The 19,556-nt window shown below is 46.5% G+C and overlaps 2 protein-coding genes across 2 annotated transcripts; both read right to left on the bottom strand.

Annotated features, from left to right (window-relative positions):
- Positions 1-93: 93 nt before the first annotated feature.
- Positions 94-2,578, bottom strand: LOC118655180 (leukocyte immunoglobulin-like receptor subfamily B member 3). Its single transcript, XM_036306716.1, has 4 exons — positions 2,520-2,578; positions 2,030-2,065; positions 1,572-1,859; positions 94-511 (listed from the first exon to the last, which is right to left on the bottom strand). The coding sequence occupies exons 1-4, from the start codon at positions 2,551-2,553 to the stop codon at positions 129-131; spliced, it is 741 nt and encodes a 246-aa protein (XP_036162609.1). The 5' UTR covers positions 2,554-2,578; the 3' UTR covers positions 94-128.
- Positions 2,579-6,247: 3,669 nt separating this feature from the next.
- LOC118655105 (leukocyte immunoglobulin-like receptor subfamily A member 6) lies at positions 6,248-9,861 on the bottom strand. The gene is made up of 6 exons (XM_036306545.1): positions 9,825-9,861; positions 9,259-9,543; positions 8,721-9,020; positions 7,909-8,193; positions 7,356-7,655; positions 6,248-6,414 (listed from the first exon to the last, which is right to left on the bottom strand). The coding sequence occupies exons 1-6, from the start codon at positions 9,859-9,861 to the stop codon at positions 6,248-6,250; spliced, it is 1,374 nt and encodes a 457-aa protein (XP_036162438.1).
- Between the last annotated feature and the right edge of the window lie 9,695 nt (positions 9,862-19,556).

The following is a 19,556-nucleotide window of genomic DNA, read 5'->3' as shown; positions in this document are numbered from 1 at the left end:
GAAGGAAGTTGTTGATAAAGGGGAGGCCACGTCCCTTCCTGTTCTCCAGGAGCAGAGGTGCCTCTGGCTTCTATCCCCTCTGTGTCCCACCTGAGGGAATGTGTCTCTGCATCATCCCTGATGCCTTCCTAGAGGTAGAGGCTTTGCTGCTTCCTGCTCCGTATCTTAGAGCCTGGTTCTCCCTCTGCAAAGAGGTCCCTCCCGGCTTTGCTGCCTGGGTCCCACTCACCCGTCATCACCAGATCCAGGTTGCCGCTGGGCGGGGACCACACTCCTCTCTCGTAGGAACAGTGGTACAGTCCTGTCCAGTTTGCTTTCATCTCTTGGATAGAGAAAGTGTTAGGTTTCCCAGCCACCAGCAATTTGCGTTCTTCCCTAGGCTCGAGTCCTTCCACTTTATATATCTTGTAGGCTTCAGCGTCCGGAGGCCCTTGGCACAGGATGGTCACTGGTTCATTATATAAAACCATGGGTCCAGGCAGAGCTTTCATAACAGGTGCGGTGAGACCAACTAGAAAAACAGGTAATAAATTTACAGGTGTAATTGTTTCTCATGCCACCCTCATCTACCTCCCCTCTTAGCCAGAATTCTAAATGTCAAGACTCCTCTTCCCAGCCCCTAAGAGAGCTGATATCTGGCCAAACCCTACTCCATCCATGAATATTATGAGGATACTCAGCATTCTGAGCCTGAGTGCTCTGGGCTGGATGCAACCCTGGAAGGAAACGTTGGGAGAGAATGGCTCAGGCTTTTAAAAATATTTAAAGTGTCAATTACAGTTTATATTCACTATCACTTTGCATTATTTTCAGGTGTATGGCGTAGTGGTTAGATAATCCTATGTTTCAAAAAGTGTTTCCCCTGGCTATATCTAGGAGGCCTGCGTGTGTGCGGGTGGGGTGCTTGTGTCTTTTGTGGAAGCAGATGGTGTTGCCAAGGGCTTCCCACCACACTCTTCTCTTTCTTCCAGTCACTCCCTAAGTGGACAGTGTCATCTCCAGAAGAGGACGTGGGGATGGAGGGCCTTCCTCACCTCTGACCACCAGCTGCAGTGGGTCACTGGGGTGAGACCACACATAGGGGTCTTTGCTGAAGGCACCGTAGCACATGTAGGTCCCTGCCTGTGTGGACATGAAATGGTCCATGTGGAAGGTGGTCTGCTGTCCATTGTCCTGGACTGTGGAGCTTTGTGTCTGAGTGGTGAGAAGTGCATCTTCTTTGCTGAGAATAAATATATGAAACGTGGTGTTGGAGAAACACTGTAACTTCACATTGTCTCCTGAAGCCACCACTGTGCCACTCATGCTGGAGAGTGAGGGTTTGTCATAAGATCCAGATAAAGAAGGAAGTTGTTGATAAAGGGCAGGCCACGTCCCTTCCTGTCCCCAGCAGCAGATGTGCCTCTGGCTTCTATCCCCTCCGTGTCCCGCCCTGAGGGAACGTGTCTCGGCATCATCCCTGATGCCTTCCTAGAGGTAGAGGCTTTGCTGCTTCCTGCTCCGTATCTCAGAGCCTGGTTCTCCCTCTGCAAAATGGTCCCGCCCAGCCCTGTTGCCTGGGTCCCACTCACCCATTGTCATCACCAGTTGCAGGGGGTTGCTGAGGGGGGACCAGAATCCTGCTCCCATATAGGAACAGCGGTACAGTCCTATATTGTCCCACTTCATCTTTTGGATATATAAAGTGTTGGTCCTACCAGCCACCAGGAATTTACTTCCATTCCTAGGCTCAGGTTCTATCTTTTTGTATATCTTGTAGGCTTCAGCGTAGGGAGGCCCTTGGCATCGGATGGTCACTGGTTCATTATATTGAACCTCGGATCCAGGCTGAGCTGTGATAACAGGTTTGCGATGCTGTGCTAGAAAAACAGGTAATAAATTTACAGCTGTATCTGTTTCTCATGCCATCCTCCACGTCCTCATCTTTATAGCCTCGAGTTTAAATGCCAAGACCCCACTTGTCAGCCCCCAAGAGAGCTGATATCTGGCCAAACTCTATTCAATCCTTAAACATTAAAAGGATACTCACCGATCGCAGCCTGAGTGCTCTGGGTGAGATACAATCCTGGAGGGAAACATTGGGTGAGAACAACTCAGTCTTTAAAAATTTTTAATATTTTCAATTACAGTTTGCATTCAATATTATTTTATGTTAGTTTCAGGTGTACCGCCTAGTGGTTAGACAATCATATACATTATGAAGTGATTCCCCTTGCTATGTCCAGTACCCTCATGGCACCATACATACTGGTTACAATAGTATTGGCTATATTTTCTATGCTGTACTCTACACCTCCATGAGGATTCTGTAACTCACAATCTATACTTCTCAATCCCTTCACCTTTACACCCAGTCCCCATACACTCTCCTCTGGCAACCGTCAGTCTATTCTCTGTGTCTTTGAGTCTGTTTCTGTTTTGTTTGCTCATTCATATTGGAGAACAGCCCAGCCTTATGGAACCTCTGACCTGCCCCGGCAGCCATGTATTTGCACCCCGACCCTTCTGTCCTGACTCACCGAGATAGAGCAGAGTGGGAAGAACCACTGACATGATTCTGGGTCCTCTCTGGCCCGTTGGCCTCAGCGATGCTGCCTTTATGCGGAACACACTTCTCTGAAAGTCACACCAAGGAACAGGAAGTGGTGGGAGGGCCTTGGCTATCACTCCCAGAGTGAAGGCATTTCACAACGTCTTCTGCTAAAGCCTTGCAGGGGCAGCTGATCATGATGTTAGTCATGTGAACTTTAAACCTCCATCAGCCCAGTCTGGTCCCTATTTTCTGTCCCTAATTCTTCATGGGCATTTAATCTTTCTGTATGAATTGAGCAGTAAGTGGGATCACAGATGAAGAACAGGAAAAAGTCGTTCCCAGTCTGAGATCGGCTCTGAAATACACTGTGAGCTCATGGCTCCTGCTACTAAATGCAGAGCTTTCTCCTGTTCATGTACAAAATGAGTCAATAATTCTGTCTTTCTGCAAAGGTAGACTCACAGTGTGTGCATGTGGTCCAGAGCAGGCCCTCTTAGGGAGGCAATGACATAATTATTAGTTCTTTGCCGACTGTGCATGTTCCCACTGCATTGTTAGCACTGACTCTGTCCGTGGATGAAAGTGATGAACCTAAGCTAGGTAATTTCACTGTGTTTTGCCATCCCTTGGTTCTTTTATTTTTGCTGGTAAAAGGAAAGAGGTTTATTTGAGTGCCGGCTTCTCTTCAACCTTTTTTGGTTATGTTTTTTTTAAAAAATATGTTTTTATTGATTTCAGAGAGTGCAAGGGGGAGGGAGAGAGGTAGAAACATCAACGATGAGAGAGAATCATTGTCTGGCTGCCTCCTGCATGCCCTCACAGGGGATTGAGCCCACAACCCAGGCATGTGCCCTGACTTGGATTTGAACTTTGACCTCCTGATTCATAGGTCAGTGCTCAAGTACTCAGCCCCATCGGCTGGGCAATGGGTCTTTCTTTTTAAACCATCTCACTGGCTGGACCTTACTGAGTAGCTATGCCATTCACTTTTATCAATAAACATGTAACTTAGATTTAAAATCTTCCCCTCTCTGCACCGACATGAGTCACTCTTCTACACAAATCTGAAGTAATATAACAGCTGACCTTTACTGGGTTTTCATTTTATCAAGATTCCGTGGAGAAAGTTGCATGTAATCTTCACAAGAACTGTGTTGATTGGGTTAATGTTTCAAGTTATTTGGCCATGTCTTCGTTCATCACACCCTGAGGACACTGTAAACAATGATAAATCCTACCTGGTTCTTGACGTTCAGAAATATTTCCTACTGCTTCTAGGGTTTCCCTGTTGTTGTGGTGTTTCAGTCAACATCCATCTAAGCTTAACCCCAGCATCACCACAACCTGTTCAATTAGCTGAGGAAGTGAGACCCTGTGTTTGTGTCCTTGGTGTATGGCTTGGGCATAGAGCAGAGGGTGTAAGGTGAGATAATCACAGATGAGAAATTTGATTTTTCTCAGGTTTAAGAAGATAATGGAAGATTCCAACCAAGATGAAGTAGCAGACAGGTCAAAATGGTTAGGTAAGACATTCTTTTCTTTGACACTGGGACAAAATATGCATTTGTATTTCTGTGTCTCTTTCTTTATTTTTTGTCTACCTAACTTACTATCATGTATATTTCCATCTGTTACTAATATGTATCTATCTAAAATCTATTATTTTTATCTATCATCTATTTTCTGTTATATCTATATCTATCTATCTATCTATCTATCTATCTATCTATCTATCTATCTTCCATACCAGCTTTTTTTCTCTCATCTACCTACCTTTCTATCATGTATATATCTATTGTAACTATCCATGTATGTATATAATTTATTATATTTCTCTATCATCCTACTACCTTTGAGTCATTTATACCACCTTTCTCTCTTATCTGTGTTTTATTGATTTGAGAGAGAAAGGAAGGGAGCGAGAGAGAAACATCAAGCAGCTATTTCCTGCACGCCCCCTACTGAGGATGGAGCCTGCAACCCAGGCATGTGCCCTGTTCTGGAATTGAACCAGTGACCTCTTGGTGCCTGGGATGACGTTCAACCAACTGAGCCACAGCAGCCAGGCGATAACTCTATTCTTCATTTTTTGAGGAGCCTCCATACCCACCCAAAGTCAAATCATCTTAGCTCACCATCTACTTTGTCCCCTTTACCACTTTATTAAGAAGTATATTTTTAAACTGATTTTTGAGAGAGAGAGAACCACTAATGGTGATAGAGAATCATTGATTGGCTGCCTCCTGCACACCCACACTGGGGATGGAGCCTGAATGGGAATTGAACCATGACCTCCTGGTTCATTGGTCAATGCTCAACCACTGAGTCATGCCAGCTGGGTAGTCCCCTTTACTCTTTACTACCCCTCCACTCCTTCCCTCTGATGACCACCACACTCTTGTCTGCATCTGTGAGTTTCAGTTTTATATCCCACCTGTGAGTGAAATGATACAGTTCTTAGCTTCTCCTGACTGACTCATTTTGCTTAGCATAATATTCTCAAGGTCCAATCATGTTGTTACAAATGACAGTATTTAATCTGTTCTCATGGTTGAGAAGTATACAATGCAATATGTAGGTCATGTATCATAAAATTGTTCATTTGAAACCTATATAATCTTATTAACTAACTAGAGGCCCAGTGCAGGAATTTGTGCACTGGTGGGATCCCTTGGCCTGGCCGGCAATCAGGGCCTATTGGGGCAATCTTGCCCAGTCCTGGGTCAGGGCTGATGGGGGCTGGCCGGCCAGGGAAGGACCATGTGAGGTTGGCTCCAGGGCGTTGGACCCCAGCAGTGAGCTAACTTACTTATGACAGTGTCTTCCCCTCTGTTGGTCAGTGTGCATCATAGTGATTGGTTGAGTGGTTTACCAAACAGTTGACCAATCAGTCGGACACTTAGCATATTACGCTTTTATTATATAGGATGTCACCCCAATAAATTTCATGAAAAATAGCATAGATCCTTGTTTTGTACAGCTGCATACTATTCCATTGTGTAAATGTACCACAGCTTTTGAATCCACTCATCTGCTGATGGGCACTTGGGCTGTTTCCAGATATTAGCTATTGTAAATAACCCTGCTATGAACATAGGGTGCATATATTCTATCTGGTTGGTATTTTGGGCTTCTTAGGATATACTCCTAGGAGTGGGATCACTGGGTCAAATGGAAGTTTCATTTTTAATTTTTCTTGGTGAGTGAACTAAGCCAGTCAGAGAAAGACAGTTACCACTGATCTCACTCATATGTAGAATCTAATGAACAAAATAAACTGATGAACAAAATAGATCCAGAGATACAGAAGCATGAGTCTCAGACAGAGGGGGTTGGGGGTCGGGAAGAACTTATCTGCACATATGCTAAAACTATGGACACAGGTTATAATGCAGTGAAGGCCTGGGTGGGGGCATGGGTGCAGGTTGGATGGGTCCATGGGGAAAAGAAAGGAACATCTGTAATATTTCCAACAATAAAAGATCAGTTACAAAAAACGCCATGCTGTCCAGTGGACACATTTTAGGCATTTGCTCTTCAGACCTCCAAGAGAACCCATTAGTACTGCATTAATTCACTGTGATGCTGGGACATTGTGACAGATTCTGCAGGAGACGGACACACCCCATCATCTGGTAGACAAGACAGCCAGCGCCTGGTTTCCTCTGGTCATCCGCCCCTCAGGTCAACACTGTCCTTAGACCCACGAGTGTCCTAGGTGTTTGTCATGATGCTCAGATAAGGAGCTGATCTGAGTCCATAGACGGACCTCTTGTGGCTGTAGCAGGCCTCTGCCACCAGGACCACCAGGACCAAGAGAACCAGGCCAGCCAGGCTTAGCCGGACTTGGTTCTCAGGGGACACACTCCAACCAGCAGGTCCTGAGAGAGATAGGACAGAGGTCACAGAGGAGGAGCCAAAGCCCCTCTCAGGTAAGTGCCCTCCACCTGAGCTCATGTCTCCAGTCTCCTGGATCTGGGAGGTCGCTGCCCAGCCACCGTCTGCATAAGCAATATCTGCCTTCTTTCCTCTCGTCATAATGAGCCCTGTGGTGATTGCCTTAAGGAATTCTAGGGTTATGAAAGGCTGGGCTGGGGGCTGGGTGGGGAGCTTTCAGTCTTCTCCATGGGAGCCCTGGTCTTTTGGGATGCCCTTCTGCAAACTATTGACTCAGCTGATGGGGAATGGCCTCTCTGATATTCCTTGTGTCTTTAGTCGAAGATTCTCCCTCAGTCCCTTTGCACCTAATCTTCCTTCACTTTTCCTGCTCCTTCTGCAAAGACTACCCGTTGGCGCTCTCCACTCACAGAGCCCACCTGTGACATTCCCTTCCGTCTCCATCTCCCCTTTTCTTCCCTGCTTCCCCTTCCAGGCACAATACCACTAGCTTCCTCACTGCCAAACTCCACAGGCCCTTGTTTTACCTCCACAACTTGTTTCCTAAGCCCCTTTCTTCTAGGACTTACTTCTTCTACCTCTGTAATTTACCCAATAAATGGTCTTACAGTTAAAAAAAAAAAAAGACTACCAGTTATTCACCATGAGGATGGCTAAATTCTGTGGGATCAGGATTCTCAGCAGCTTCTGCAAATGGGGATGATTTCCTTATCTGTGCTCAGGCTCTGTCTCCTCAGATTCACAACGACCTACATACTATCCCAGCCCCTAGGTATGTGTCAGAGGCCTGTATGATAGGTGAGTGGTGAAGTCCTCATAATTTTTATGGAAGCTGATAGTGTGGACACGGCTTCCTACCAGTCACTGCTCTAAGTGGACAGTGTCATCTCCTGAAAGGGACATGGGGATGGACCAGCTTCCTCACCTCTGACCACAAGCTGCAATGGGTCGCTGGGGTGAGACCACACATAGGGGTCTTTGCTGAAGGCACCGTAGCATCTGTAGGTCCCTGCCTGTGTGGAGGTGACACGGTCCATGTGGAAGGTGGTCTGCTTTCCATTGTCCTGGGTTGTGGAGCTTTGTCTCTGGGTGAACTGAGGTGCATCTTCTTTGGTGAGAATAAATGCCTGAAATCCGATTCTGGAGAAACACTGTAAAGTCACATTGTCTCCTGGAGCCACCATCGTGCCACTCATGGTCGAGAGTGAGGGTTTGTCATAAGATCCTGGGGAAGAAAGAAGTTTGCTGATAAAGGAGAAGCCACATTCATGCACTGTCCCTTCTTATTTTAGGGAGTAGATGTGGCTCTGGCTTCTATCCCCTCCATGTCCAGCCCTGAGGGAATGTGTCTCTGCATCATCCCTGATTCCTTCCTGGAGGTAGAGGCTTTGCTGCTTCCTGCTCCGTATCTCAGAGCCTGGTTTTCCTGCTTTTCCTGCTGCAAAGAGGTCCCTCCCTGCTGCCTGGGACCCACTCACCCGTCATCACCAGATGCAGGATGTTACTGAGTGGGGACCAGTGTCCTCCACTCTGATAGGAACAGCAGTACGGTCCTGTCCAGTATGGTTTCATCTCTTGGATAGCTGAAGTGTCGGTCTTCCCAGTCACCAGTAATTTCTTTCCATCCTTTGGCTCAGGTTCTTCCACTTTATATATCTTGTATGCTTCAGCGCCTGGAGGCCCTTGGCACCGGATGGTCACTGGTTCATTATATAAAACCATGGATCCAGGCTGAGCTGTGATAACAGGTGGGGGGAGACTTCCTAGAAGAAAGAAATAAATTTACAGGTGTGTCTGTTTCTCATGCCACCATCCACTTCCTCCCCCTTTACAGCCACGAGCTTAAATGCCAAGATCTTCTTCCCAGCCCCCAAGAGAGCTGATATCTGGCCAAACCCTACTGAGTCCTTGAACAGTAAAAGGATACTCAGCATTCTGAGCCTGAGTGCTCTGGGCTAGATGCAACCTTGGAAGGAAACATTGGGTGAGAACAGCTAAGGCTTTTAAAAACTTTTTAAATTTCCAATTACAGTTTACATTCACTATCACTTGGTATTATTTTCAGGTGTACAACCTAGTGGTTAGATAATCACATGCTTCAAAAAGTGTTTCCCCTGGCTATTTCTAGGAGGCCTGCATGGTGTGTGTGGGTGGGGTGCTTGTGGCTTTTGTGGAAGCAGATGGTTATTGCCAAGGGTTACCCACCAGACTCTTCTCTTTCTTCCAGTCACTCCCTAAGTGGACAGTGTCATCTCCAGAAGGGGACATGGGGATGGAGGGCCTTCCTCACCTCTGACCACAAGCTGCAATGGGTCACTGGGGTGAGACCACACATAGGGGTCTTTGCTGAAGGCACCGTAGCAACTGTAGGTCCCTGCCTGTGTGGACATGACATGGTCCATGTGGAAGGTGGTCTGCTGTCCATTGTCCTGGGTTATGGAGCTTTGTCTCTGGGTGAACTGAGGTGCGTCTTCTTTGGTGAGGATAAATGCATGAAATCTGATTCTGGAGAAACACTGTAACTTCACATTGTCTCCTGAAGCCACCACCGTGCCACTCATGCTTGAGAGGGAGGGTTTGTCAAAAGTTCCTGAGAATGAAGGAAGTTTGCTGATAAAGGGGAAGCCATGTCCATGCGCTGTCCTTTCCTGTTTCCCGGGAGCAGACGTGGCTCTGGCTTCTATCCCCTCCATGTCCCACCCTGAGGGAATGTGTCTCTGCATCATCCCTGATGCCTTCCTAGAGGTAGAGGCTTTGTTGCTTCCTGCTCTGTATCTCTGTATCTGCAAATAGGTCCCTCCTGGTCCTGCTGCCCCGGTCCCACTCACCCGTCATCACCACACGCAGGGGGTCACTGAACAGGGACCAGTGTTCTCCACTTTTATAGGAACAGCGGTACAGTCCTGTCTTGTCTGGTTTCATCTCTTGGATATATGAAGTGTTGGTTCTCCCAGCCACCAGTAATTTCCTTCTGTCCCTGGGCTCAGGTTCTTCCACTTTATATATCTCGTAGGCTTCAGCGTCGGGTGGCCCTTGGCATAGGATGGTCACTGGTTCATTATATAGAACCATGGATCCAGGCTGAGCTGTGATAACAGGTGGTGGAAGACTTCCTAGAAGAAGAGGTAACAAATTTACAGGTGTGTCTGTTTCTCCTGCCATCCTCTACTTCCTCCCTCTTACAGCCACGATTTTAAGGGTCAGGACCCCTCTTCCCAGCCCCAAGAGCGGAAATCAGGCCAAACCCTACCTAGTCCTTGGGAATATTAAAGGGAATACTCACCTTTCTGAACCCAACTGCTCTGGGTTAGATAAAACCCTGAAAGGAAACACAGGTGAGCACAGCCCAGCTTGACAGAACCACCTTCCTGCCCGCCCCTCTGTCCAGACTCACCGAGGTAGAGCAGGGTGGGAAGAACCAGGGACATCATCGTGGGTCCTGGCTGGCTGCTGGCCTCAGGAATGCTTGGCAGACTTGTGTGAAAGTGGCCCCGCCCTCCAGGGAGTGTGGGCGTGGCCCCGCCCCCAAAGGGAAAGCGAAGGCGGGTCCACATCCCTTTTCCTAGTTCCTCTGGGAGGCCTGCAGCCACAGCTGACAGCATGAAGTCATTAACCGTCTAAACCTCAAATTGCTGTCAGAGCAGAAGGAGATATAGGTGTCGTGTTTCTGGGGGGCAGATCCCCAAGGTCCACCGGCTCCTACTGCTGGACCCGCCCCGGTAGTGCCTCGCCCACTGTGGCTGTCTTGTCAAGGGCTCGCTAATAAATGTTGCCACTATAGCTCACAAACACCCCCCAAAATACGAAAACAAACCAAAATAAACAAAAAGAAACAAGAAGCCCTGCTGTCAGTCTAATCTGATTTGTATGTTCTGGGCCCCACTTACATTTTTTTTTCTTTGTCCCGTTTTAAAAAATATTTTATTGATTTTTTACAGAGAGGAAGGGAGAGGGATAGAGAGTTAGAAACATCGATTAGAGAAAAACACCGATCAGCTGACTCCTGCACACCTCCCACTAGGGATGTGCCAACAACCAAGGTACATGCCCCTGACAGCAATCGAACCTGGGACCCTTCAGTCCACAGGCCAACGCTCTATCCACTGAGCCAAACCAGTTAGGGCGCTGTCTCTCTCCCTCTACTTCTCTCTCTCTCTCCCTCCCCCCTCCTCCCTTCCTTCCACTTTGTCTAAAAATCAATGGAAAAATATCCTCCAATGAGGATTAAAAAAAATAATTTTTACTGGGGTATAAGAATAACATTTCTTCCCCAGGGGAGCAGTAAATGCCAGGCCATTCTCTCCCCAGCCTCCGTTTCATGAGATCCGTGGCTCAAGGAAGTATAGGGGCATTGAGGTGGAGTTCCCATTGCCCCTCTTGGTTGCAGGTGGGATGCTGGGCTAGAGCTGCTGGTGACTAATTGCGAGGGTGCAAAGCTCCTGCTGATGACGGAGCAGCAATGAGGCTGTGGGATGGGTGGTCTGTGGTAGGATCGGCAGTGCCCACATCAGACCTCCTGGCCTGTGGGTGTATCAGGGCATCCCTGACCAGGCATCTCCAGGCTTGTTCACCAGCCCTCAAAATCATCCTGAAGCTCACACTCTAACCTGACTCTCATTTAAAAAAATCAAGCCCAACCAGTGTGGCTCAGTGGTTGAGCTTCGACCCATGAACCAGGAGGTTGAGGTTTGATTCCCAATTAGGGCACATACCCGGGTTGTGGGCTCAATTCAGTAGGAGGTGTGCAAGTTTCATCGATGTTGCTATCTCTCTCTTCCTCTCTTTTTAAAATCAATAAAAATAGTAAAATTTAAAACAAATCAACATAAATAGCTTCCATTGGTATAATCCAACAACAGAAGTTTATGACTGAGATGAAACTGAATTCTTTAGAAAATTTTTTATTCATCAATTTTACTTTGAGAGAGAGAAACATTGATTTGTTGTTCCACTTATATATGCATTCATTGGTTGATTCTTGTGTGTGCCCTGACTGGAAATTGAACCTACAACCTTGACATATCAGGACCAACACTCTAACCAACTGAACTACAGAGCCAGGGCTAGAAATAACAGAGATGTAATGAGTGGTTGATTCTGGGGCTTATAGGAAAGGGAAGAAGTAAGGATGGATTCCCCCACATGTTTATTTGAGTTACTTACTGAAATCTGGTACCATAAGCAAGGAAAGAAAAAGCCTGTGTATGTGTGTGTGTGTGTGTCCACCATCAATGTAGGGTAACATGGTGTAGAGGTTGTAATTGGAGGTGTCTGTGGCTGAAAAGAAGGGTTTCTCCAGAACTTAGAAGATAAGTGAATGCTCTACTCAGAGGCAGACAGGTCAAAAGTAGTTAGATAGGGTTTCCTGTCTCTGACACTAGGGAAAAATATCCATACCAACCAATCCATCCATCCATCCATCCATCCATCCATCCATCCATCCACCATCCATCCATCCATCCATCCATCCATCCATCCATCCATCTATCTACTATCTATCTACCCATCTGTCTATCCATCTATTCATCATCCATATGTCCATCATCCTTCCATCTACCCATTTATCATCCATCTATTATCTATCCAACCATCCATCCATTTTCCTTCTTTCCTTTCTTCCTTTCTTCCTTCTTTCCATCATCCATCCATCTATCCATCACCTCATCTATATATGCATCTGTCTGTCTGTCCATCTATCCATCATCCACCTTTCCATCTATCCACCCACCATCCATCTATCCATTCATCCATTGTCCATCCATCCTTCCATCCATCCATTTATCATCCATCATCTATCCATGATCCTTTATTCCTTCATTTCATCATCCATCCATCCATCCATCCACCCACCCATCTATCTAATCTATATCTAATCTATTTCCATCTGCCAGAGCCACAAATGGAGACCTTAAACACAACAATGTCTATTTTTGTTAAAGAACCATTTCCAGGCACACTCCTTAACATTTCTTTGCTCTCAAGCTGTTTTTCTTTTTTTTAAAAAATACATTTTATTGATGTTTTACAGAGAGGAAGGGAGATAGAGAGTTAGAAACATCGATGAGAGAGAAACGTCGATCAGCTGTCTTCTGCACATCTCCTACTGGGGATGTGCCCGCAACAAGGTACATGCCCTTGACCGGAATCGAATCTGGGACCTTTCAGTCCGCAGGTCGACGCTCTATCCACTGAGCCAAACCGGTTTCGGCTCTCAAGCTGTTTTGGCTTCAGCTTTTAGGAGCACAGACCACAAGGTTGGATCATTGAGTTCTTAATTCTCACCTGATGATATCCCCCAGGAGTTGGAATTTTCTGCAACTACAGCAAAATTGCATAGTCGCAATGGATACCCAGTGTCTTGTCATTTAGTATTTTTTAATCTTTAATTTCTTTATTGGTTAAGGTATTACAAATGTGTCCTCATCCCCCCATTAACCCCCAACCTCCCCCCTCCATGCTCTCATCCCCCTGTTGTCTGTGTCCATTGGTTTGGCTTATATGTATGCATACAAGTCCTTTGGTTGATCTCTTCCCCTTACCACCACCCTCCCCTACTTTCCCTCCTGGAATTGACAGTCTGATCACTGTTTCTCCATCTCTGGATCTGACCCTGTTCATCAGTCTATGTTGTTCTCTATATTCCACAAATGAGTGAGATCTGACTGGCTTATTTCACTCAGCATAATGCTCTCCAGTTCCAGTCATTTAGTATTTGGCCTTTAGAGAAAGCCTGCTGATTCCTGACATAGAATGACAGTCACATCAGCAGTAGAGTCTGAGGAGGCACTCAGAAAAAACTTCCTAGAAAGAGTTTTGTGCGTGCATAATTCAATGACTTTTACTGTTTCCCAATTTATGCAATCATTGCCACAATCCAGTTTTAGAATCTTCCACAGCTCCACTAAGATTTCAAATTCCCCTTTACAGTTTATCCCATTTCTACCACCAGCCCCAGGCAATCTACTTTGTGTCTCTACAGGGTTGACTTTCTTGGAAATTTCATAGAAATGGAACCACTTAACAGGCGGTCTTTTGTATCTTGGCATAATGTTTTCATCTGTGTTGCAGCATGCATCAGCACCTCATTCCCTTTTTTTGTTTTGTTAATCCTCACTTGAGGATATTTTTTACCATTGATTTTTAGAGAGAGTGGAAGGGGCGGGGGAGAGAGAGAGAGAGAAAAGAGACACATCCACTTGTCTTGGTGGGGATCCAACCTGCAACCCAGGTACACGCCCTTGACCAGGAATCAAACCTGAGAATCAAGCCCAGTGTTTGGGCCGATGCTCTAACCATGGAGCACACCTGTCAGGGCAGCACCTCATTCCTTTTTACTTTTATTGATTGGGATATAATTGACATATTGCATTGTGTGAGTTTAAGGTGCACAATGCGTTGATCTGATACATTTATACATTGCGATATGATTGATTGCCAGTACAATGCTAGTTGACACTGCCATCACCTCACATAATTACCATTTTGTTTTGTTTTGTTGGTAGGAACAGTTCATATCTCTTAGCAACTTTCAAATACATAATATCGTGCTGTTAACTAAAATGACTATGCTGCCGCCCTAGCTGGTCTGGCTTAGTGGATAGAGCGTTGGCCTATGGACTGAAGGGGGTTGGATTGCAGTCAAGGGCACATGCCTGGGTTGCGAGCTCCATCCCCAGTAGGGGGTGTGTAGGAGGCAGCCAATCAATGCCTCTCTTTCCATTATTGATGTTTCTATCTCTCGCTCCCTCTCCCTTTCTCTCTGAAATAAAAATTATATTAAAAAAGATTTAATAAAAAATTTTTAAAATGATAAAATTACTATGCTGTTTACTAAATCCTCAGGACTTCATCATCTTAGAAGGGGAAGTTTGTATCATTTGCCTTACATCTTCCCATTTCCCCCACCCCCTGGTAACCACTATTCTACCCTTTGTCTCTATGAGTTCAGGTTTTTTAGATTCCACTTATAGGTGAGATTATGCAGCATTCGTCTTTCTCTTATTTCACTTAGCATAATGTCCTCCAGGTTCATCCACAGTGTCACAGATGGCAGAATTTAGGGAGCTTATTTTGAAGCAGGTGGTTTTGAGGTTGAGGTGGGTTTCATTTCTCCCTTTCCAGGTGACTATCCTGCTCTCTTCACCTCATTCACCTGCCCCCTTGCAGAAACCGCGGCCTGGCTGGGCTCTGTTTTAACGACACTGGGCGTTCTGTTAAAGTGTTTTTGATTGTGGCTTCTTATCAGTTCACCCTGTGCTCTGTTCTAGCCATGTAGTTCCTCTTTTTCATATTTAGTCACCATTTCAGGATCTGTCTGTCACGCCCAAACTCACTGCAACAGAAGTCTGTTGAAGTCCATTCCTTTCCTTGCCACCCATGAATTCTGTGAACTTGAGGGGGATGCCACTCAATATTTCAGTCTCAATTTCTTCACTTGTCAATGTGTGGGGCGGTGTTCAGAGTATACCTATGGCGGCTGTTGTAGGAGGTCATGGTTCGATTCCCAGTCAAGGGCACATGCCCCAGTTGTGGGCTCATTCCTCAGTAGGGGGTATGCAGGAGGCAGCTGATCAATGATTCTCATCATTGATGTTTCTATCTTCTCTCCCTCTCCCTCTCCCTCTCTCACTGAAATCAATAATATATATATATTTTTAAAAGAGTATACATATCCCTGACTGGTTTGGCTCAGTGGATAGAGCATCACCCTTGTGTACTGAAGAGTCCTGGGTTTGATTCCGGTCAAGGGCACATACTTTGGTTGCAGGCTCTAGACCCTCGGCCCTGCAACCACTTAAAAAAAAAAGAGTATACAGACATCATAGGATGATTAAAAGAAGTAATGTAATAACTGGCTTATGGTACATATGAGCCCATACCTATATATGTAATTATTCTGCCTTCCAGTTGATTTTCTGAGCCCTAAACTAGGTAGGTCATGAAACAATTGTACACTTTATGTATGTGCTGATTTACTAATTTAATTAGCTGGCTAGTTATTGTGCTGAGCTAACACAGTGGTTCTCAACCTTCTGGCCCTTTAAATACAGGTCCTCATGTTGTGACCCAACCATAAAATTATTTTCGCTGCTACTTCATCGCTGTCATGTTGCGACTGTTGTGAATCGTCATGTAAATATCTGATATGCAGGATGGTCTTAGGCGACCCTTAACAGCTTGAGGCACTGACTCTCATGCCATCTTTTTTCTTTTTAATCCTCACCTGAGGATATTCGCATTAATTTGACAGAGAGATAGAGAGAGAGAGAAAGAGAGAGAAACGTTGATTCTCATATGTGCCCTGACTGGGGTTTGAGCCCCAAACCTTGGTGTATTGGGAAGACACTCTACCCAACTGAGCTACCTGGCCAGGGCCTAATATATGCATTTTATTGGACATAGACTGTGCATGCATTTCAATCTACTTGGTATAATGCTAGGAAGCACCCAATTGCAACCCCATCAGTGGTTCTCAACCCCTGGCGACACGTGACAGTGTTTGGAGACCTTTTTGGTGGTCACACCTGGAGATGCTATTGACACCTCGTGGGTGGGGGCCAGGATGCTGATAAGCACCCTTCCATAGACAGGACAACTCCTCTTACCCCCACCCCGAAGAATCGTCCATCTGGAGAGGTTGAAAACCCCGCCCTAGATGACCTAGGAGTGAGATTGAGCATTGGAATCACCCGGGGAGCTTCTGACCAGTTCAATTAGGATCACCCCAAATAGGGCCCAGGCCATTTCAATGTGAGTCTCGTTTTCAAGGTGGAGAAGCACCCATTGATGACCACAGTGGGGCTATTTCAATACCGTGGGCGGGAAGATCTGCTCTCCGGCCAATCACGGAGCGCAGGCGGGCAGAAGAGCTGCTCTTATTGGGGAGTTTCTTTGCGTGGGACACTCTCAGGCCAGACTTAAGTCTTTGCCTCAGGAGGTGAGTACCAGCTCTTGACCTCTTTCTCTGTCTGTCTTTTAAGTCAATAGCAGTTACTGGCTTAGTTCCTCTAGTTCTATTTTGTTGCTGCCTTTAAAGGGTCGCTGTGAGACTTTTAGAGGGATGTCTTGAGGTCCTCAGGCCGAGCTCTCTTTCACAAGGATGAGAAAACGGATTGAGAGGGGGGCAGCTCCCGGTGCTTCCATATGCAATTCCCACCCCCACTTCAAAGGTCATTTCTAAGTGTTCCGTTGAGGTATAATTCCATCTCCTAAAATCCACCTGTTTTAAGCAGGCCGTGACTTTTAGTAGACGTACAGAGTCGGGCAACCCCTGCTACAATCTGATTTTAGAATATTTCCGAGGCCCCAAAGAGATCTCTCCTGCCCATTTGTGGTGTCCTGCCGACCCCTCCATCCCCCATCACTTCAAGTGGGGCATGGCTCTGAGCTTCAGTCTGTATTTATTTTTATTGTTGATACTATTACAGATGTCCTTATGTCCCCCTCACCCCTATTGCCCACTTCTATGGAGCTCCCCACCCCTTTTCCTCTGGCCAGCACCACACTGTCGTCTGTGTCTCTGGGTGATGCTCATATGCTCTTTAGCTAATCTCTTCACCTTCTTTTATCCAGTCTACCCCTCCACACCCTCTCATCTCTATTCTCTATTAGTCTTTTCCATGTATCCATGCCTCTGGTTCTATTTTGTCCATCAGTTAATTTTGTTCATTAGATTCCCTATATAAGTGAGATCATGTGATGCTTGTCTTTCTCTGACTGGCTTATTTCGCTTAGCATAATACTCTCCAGGTCCCTCCATGCTGCTGCAAAGGGTAAGAGATCCTTTCTTTCTCACAGCTGCATAGCATTCCATGGTGTAAATGTACCGCAGCTTTTTCATCCACTCGCCTACTGATGGGCACTGGGGCTGTTTTCAGTCTTTCATCTGTAGATTGGGAGGCATCAGAGCTGGGTCCCAAAAGACGGATACAAGCGTCACAGAAATGCAGGCTTTGGTACAGTGATATTATGGAATTCATAGTCCACTCCCCTCTGCTCCTCCCCCAATGCCTATAGTGACAGAATGCAGGCACTGTTGCTAACCACACACGTCGCGTCTGCAACAATTCTGTCCTTCTAGGATGTAGGACAGCACTTCTTCCCAGCAGGTGCCTTTGTGCCTTTCTTTTCTTTTCTTTTTTTTTTGGCATAGCATGACCGACTTTTATTCATTTATTTTTCTATTACAGTTGATATTCAGTATTATTTTATATTTGTTTCAGGTACACAGTTTAGTAGGTGCCTTTATTTATTTTAAGTTAAAAAAATTTTAAATTGATTTTAGAGAGGGAGGAAGAGAGAGAAAGATTGGTTTGTTTCACTTAATTTACACATTCGTTCATTGCGTTTAAAAAAATTTTTTTTATTGATTTCAGAGAGGAAGGGGAAGAGAGAGACAGAAACATCAATGATGAGAGAATCATTGAGCGGCTGCCTCCTGCATGCCCCACACTGGGGGTCTAGCCTGCAACCCAGGCATGTGCCCTGATTGGGAATCCAACAGTGACCTCCTGGTGCATAGGTCGATGCTCAACCTCTGAACCACGCTAGCTGGACCGTTGGTTGCTTCTTGTATATGCCCTGCCCGGGCTTTGGCCTATGGGGAGGATGCTCTATGCAGCTGAGCTATGGGGCCAGGGCCCAGGTGCCTTAATTTTTATTTCACCAGGAGGATAGGGCCTCGCAGGCTCATTCTGCTCAGCTCCTGCCTGATTATCAGCCTTTATCCTTCCTCACTCAGACCTTTCCCCAGGAAAACGCTAGTCACCTGGCTCCACCACCCACTCCCTGCTTGTTGCTCGTTTTCCTAGGCTCCCTCTCAAGTCCTATCTGCCCACGTGGGGGAGTTGGCTGGACCCCGCCCCCCCCCCCCCCCCCCCCGCATGTGGGTGGAAACTGGACTTCAGTGACTTATAACCCACAGGGAGCAGGGTCAATGGGGCTTCCAAAACGTGCACACTCCCTACCTGTTTGTAGGAAGCCTTTCTTGCTTCCTCCTCCGCCTCGGCCCCATTTCTCCCTCACAGAGCTAAGCCCCACCCCCTGAGTGGTCCCGAGGGCTCACACCTCCTCGCACCACATGGCTCTGATAGCTAGTGTGGTTTTGCTGTCCCGGGCTCCCTTCCTAGAAGGTGAGCAGATCTCAGTTGGTGTTTTGCGTTTTAAAAATATATTTTTACTGATTTCAGAGAGGAAGGGAGAAAGTGAGAGAAACACGCATGATGAGACTCATCAATTGGCTGCCTCCTGCACGCCCCACACTGGGGATCTAGCCCGCAACCCAGGAATGGAACCATGACCTCCTGGTTCATAGGTCCACCCACAACAGCTAAGCCATGCTGGCCGGGCAGTTGGTGTTAATTTCCATCCTGGCCAGTCTTCTTTGAGCCATGTAGGACCAATTTATGAGTCAGTTAGCAGAGATCTCCATATAGACCCAGAGGGTGACTTTCTGCTTACCTTCCCGCCTGCTTCACACTGCTTTTCTGTGTGTGCGTTCTGTAGGTGAAAGCCTTTCCCCTCCTCATTGTATCATAAAAAATTCTGTCAGACCAGCCCTGGCTGGTGTTTCTAAGTGGTTAGAGCGCCAGCTGGCCCATTCAAGGGTTCGATCCGGTCAAGGGTACATACCTTGGTTGCAGGTTCCATCCCAACCCCAGTCAGGGCACATACTAGAGGGAGGCAACCAATAGATCTCTCTCTCTCTCTCTCTCTCTCTCTCTCTCTCTCTCTCTCTCTCTCCCCCCTCCCTTTCCCTTCCATTCTCTAAAATCAATGGAAAAAATATTCTCAGGTGAGGATTAACTAAATAAATTCCACCAGACCTCATTCTCCCCTCAGGTTGATCTGCTTGTCAAGGAACTCCACCCTTCCCCTCCCTCTGTGGGCTCTCACAGCCGGACCTAGTTTCTCCCACAATGGGGTTTCTCACTCCCACAATGGGGTTTTTATGAGCAGCTGCTCTCACCTCCAAGTCCTCGCTGCACCCGTGTGTCCTGGCCAACTCACTCTAGCGTCTAACCTCCTAACCTACCACCTTCCCGAAATCACTTCCTTTACTCGGAACCGGAAAAATGTGGCAGACGTGCTGTGTTCCCCCCACTTTTTTCATTATGTAAAAATACAT

Source organism: Myotis myotis, unplaced genomic scaffold (assembly GCF_014108235.1).
Source record: "Myotis myotis isolate mMyoMyo1 unplaced genomic scaffold, mMyoMyo1.p scaffold_m19_p_42, whole genome shotgun sequence".
Lineage (NCBI taxonomy): Eukaryota > Metazoa > Chordata > Mammalia > Chiroptera > Vespertilionidae > Myotis > Myotis myotis.
This window is presented reverse-complemented; position numbering and strand designations above follow the sequence as displayed.

What these genes read in the sequence shown, in the direction of transcription:
- LOC118655105 (XM_036306545.1), bottom strand. Translation starts at nt 9,861, where the DNA reads ATGATGTCCCTGGTTCTTCCCACCCTGCTCTACCTCG. An exon ending in CCTGCGTGTGGTGATGACGG is followed by an intron (nt 9,021 to 9,258) that starts GTGAGTGGGACC and finishes CTTCATTCTCAG; the next exon opens with GAACTTTTGACAAACCCTCC. An exon ending in ATTGCAGCTTGTGGTCAGAG is followed by an intron (nt 6,415 to 7,355) that starts GTGAGGAAGCTG and finishes TATCTCTCTCAG; the next exon opens with GACCTGCTGGTTGGAGTGTG.
- LOC118655180 (XM_036306716.1), bottom strand. Translation starts at nt 2,553, where the DNA reads ATGTCAGTGGTTCTTCCCACTCTGCTCTATCTCG. An exon ending in TCCCACTCTGCTCTATCTCG is followed by an intron (nt 2,066 to 2,519) that starts GTGAGTCAGGAC and finishes GTTTCCCTCCAG; the next exon opens with GATTGTATCTCACCCAGAGC. An exon ending in GCAACTGGTGATGACAATGG is followed by an intron (nt 512 to 1,571) that starts GTGAGTGGGACC and finishes CTGTTTTTCTAG; the next exon opens with TTGGTCTCACCGCACCTGTT.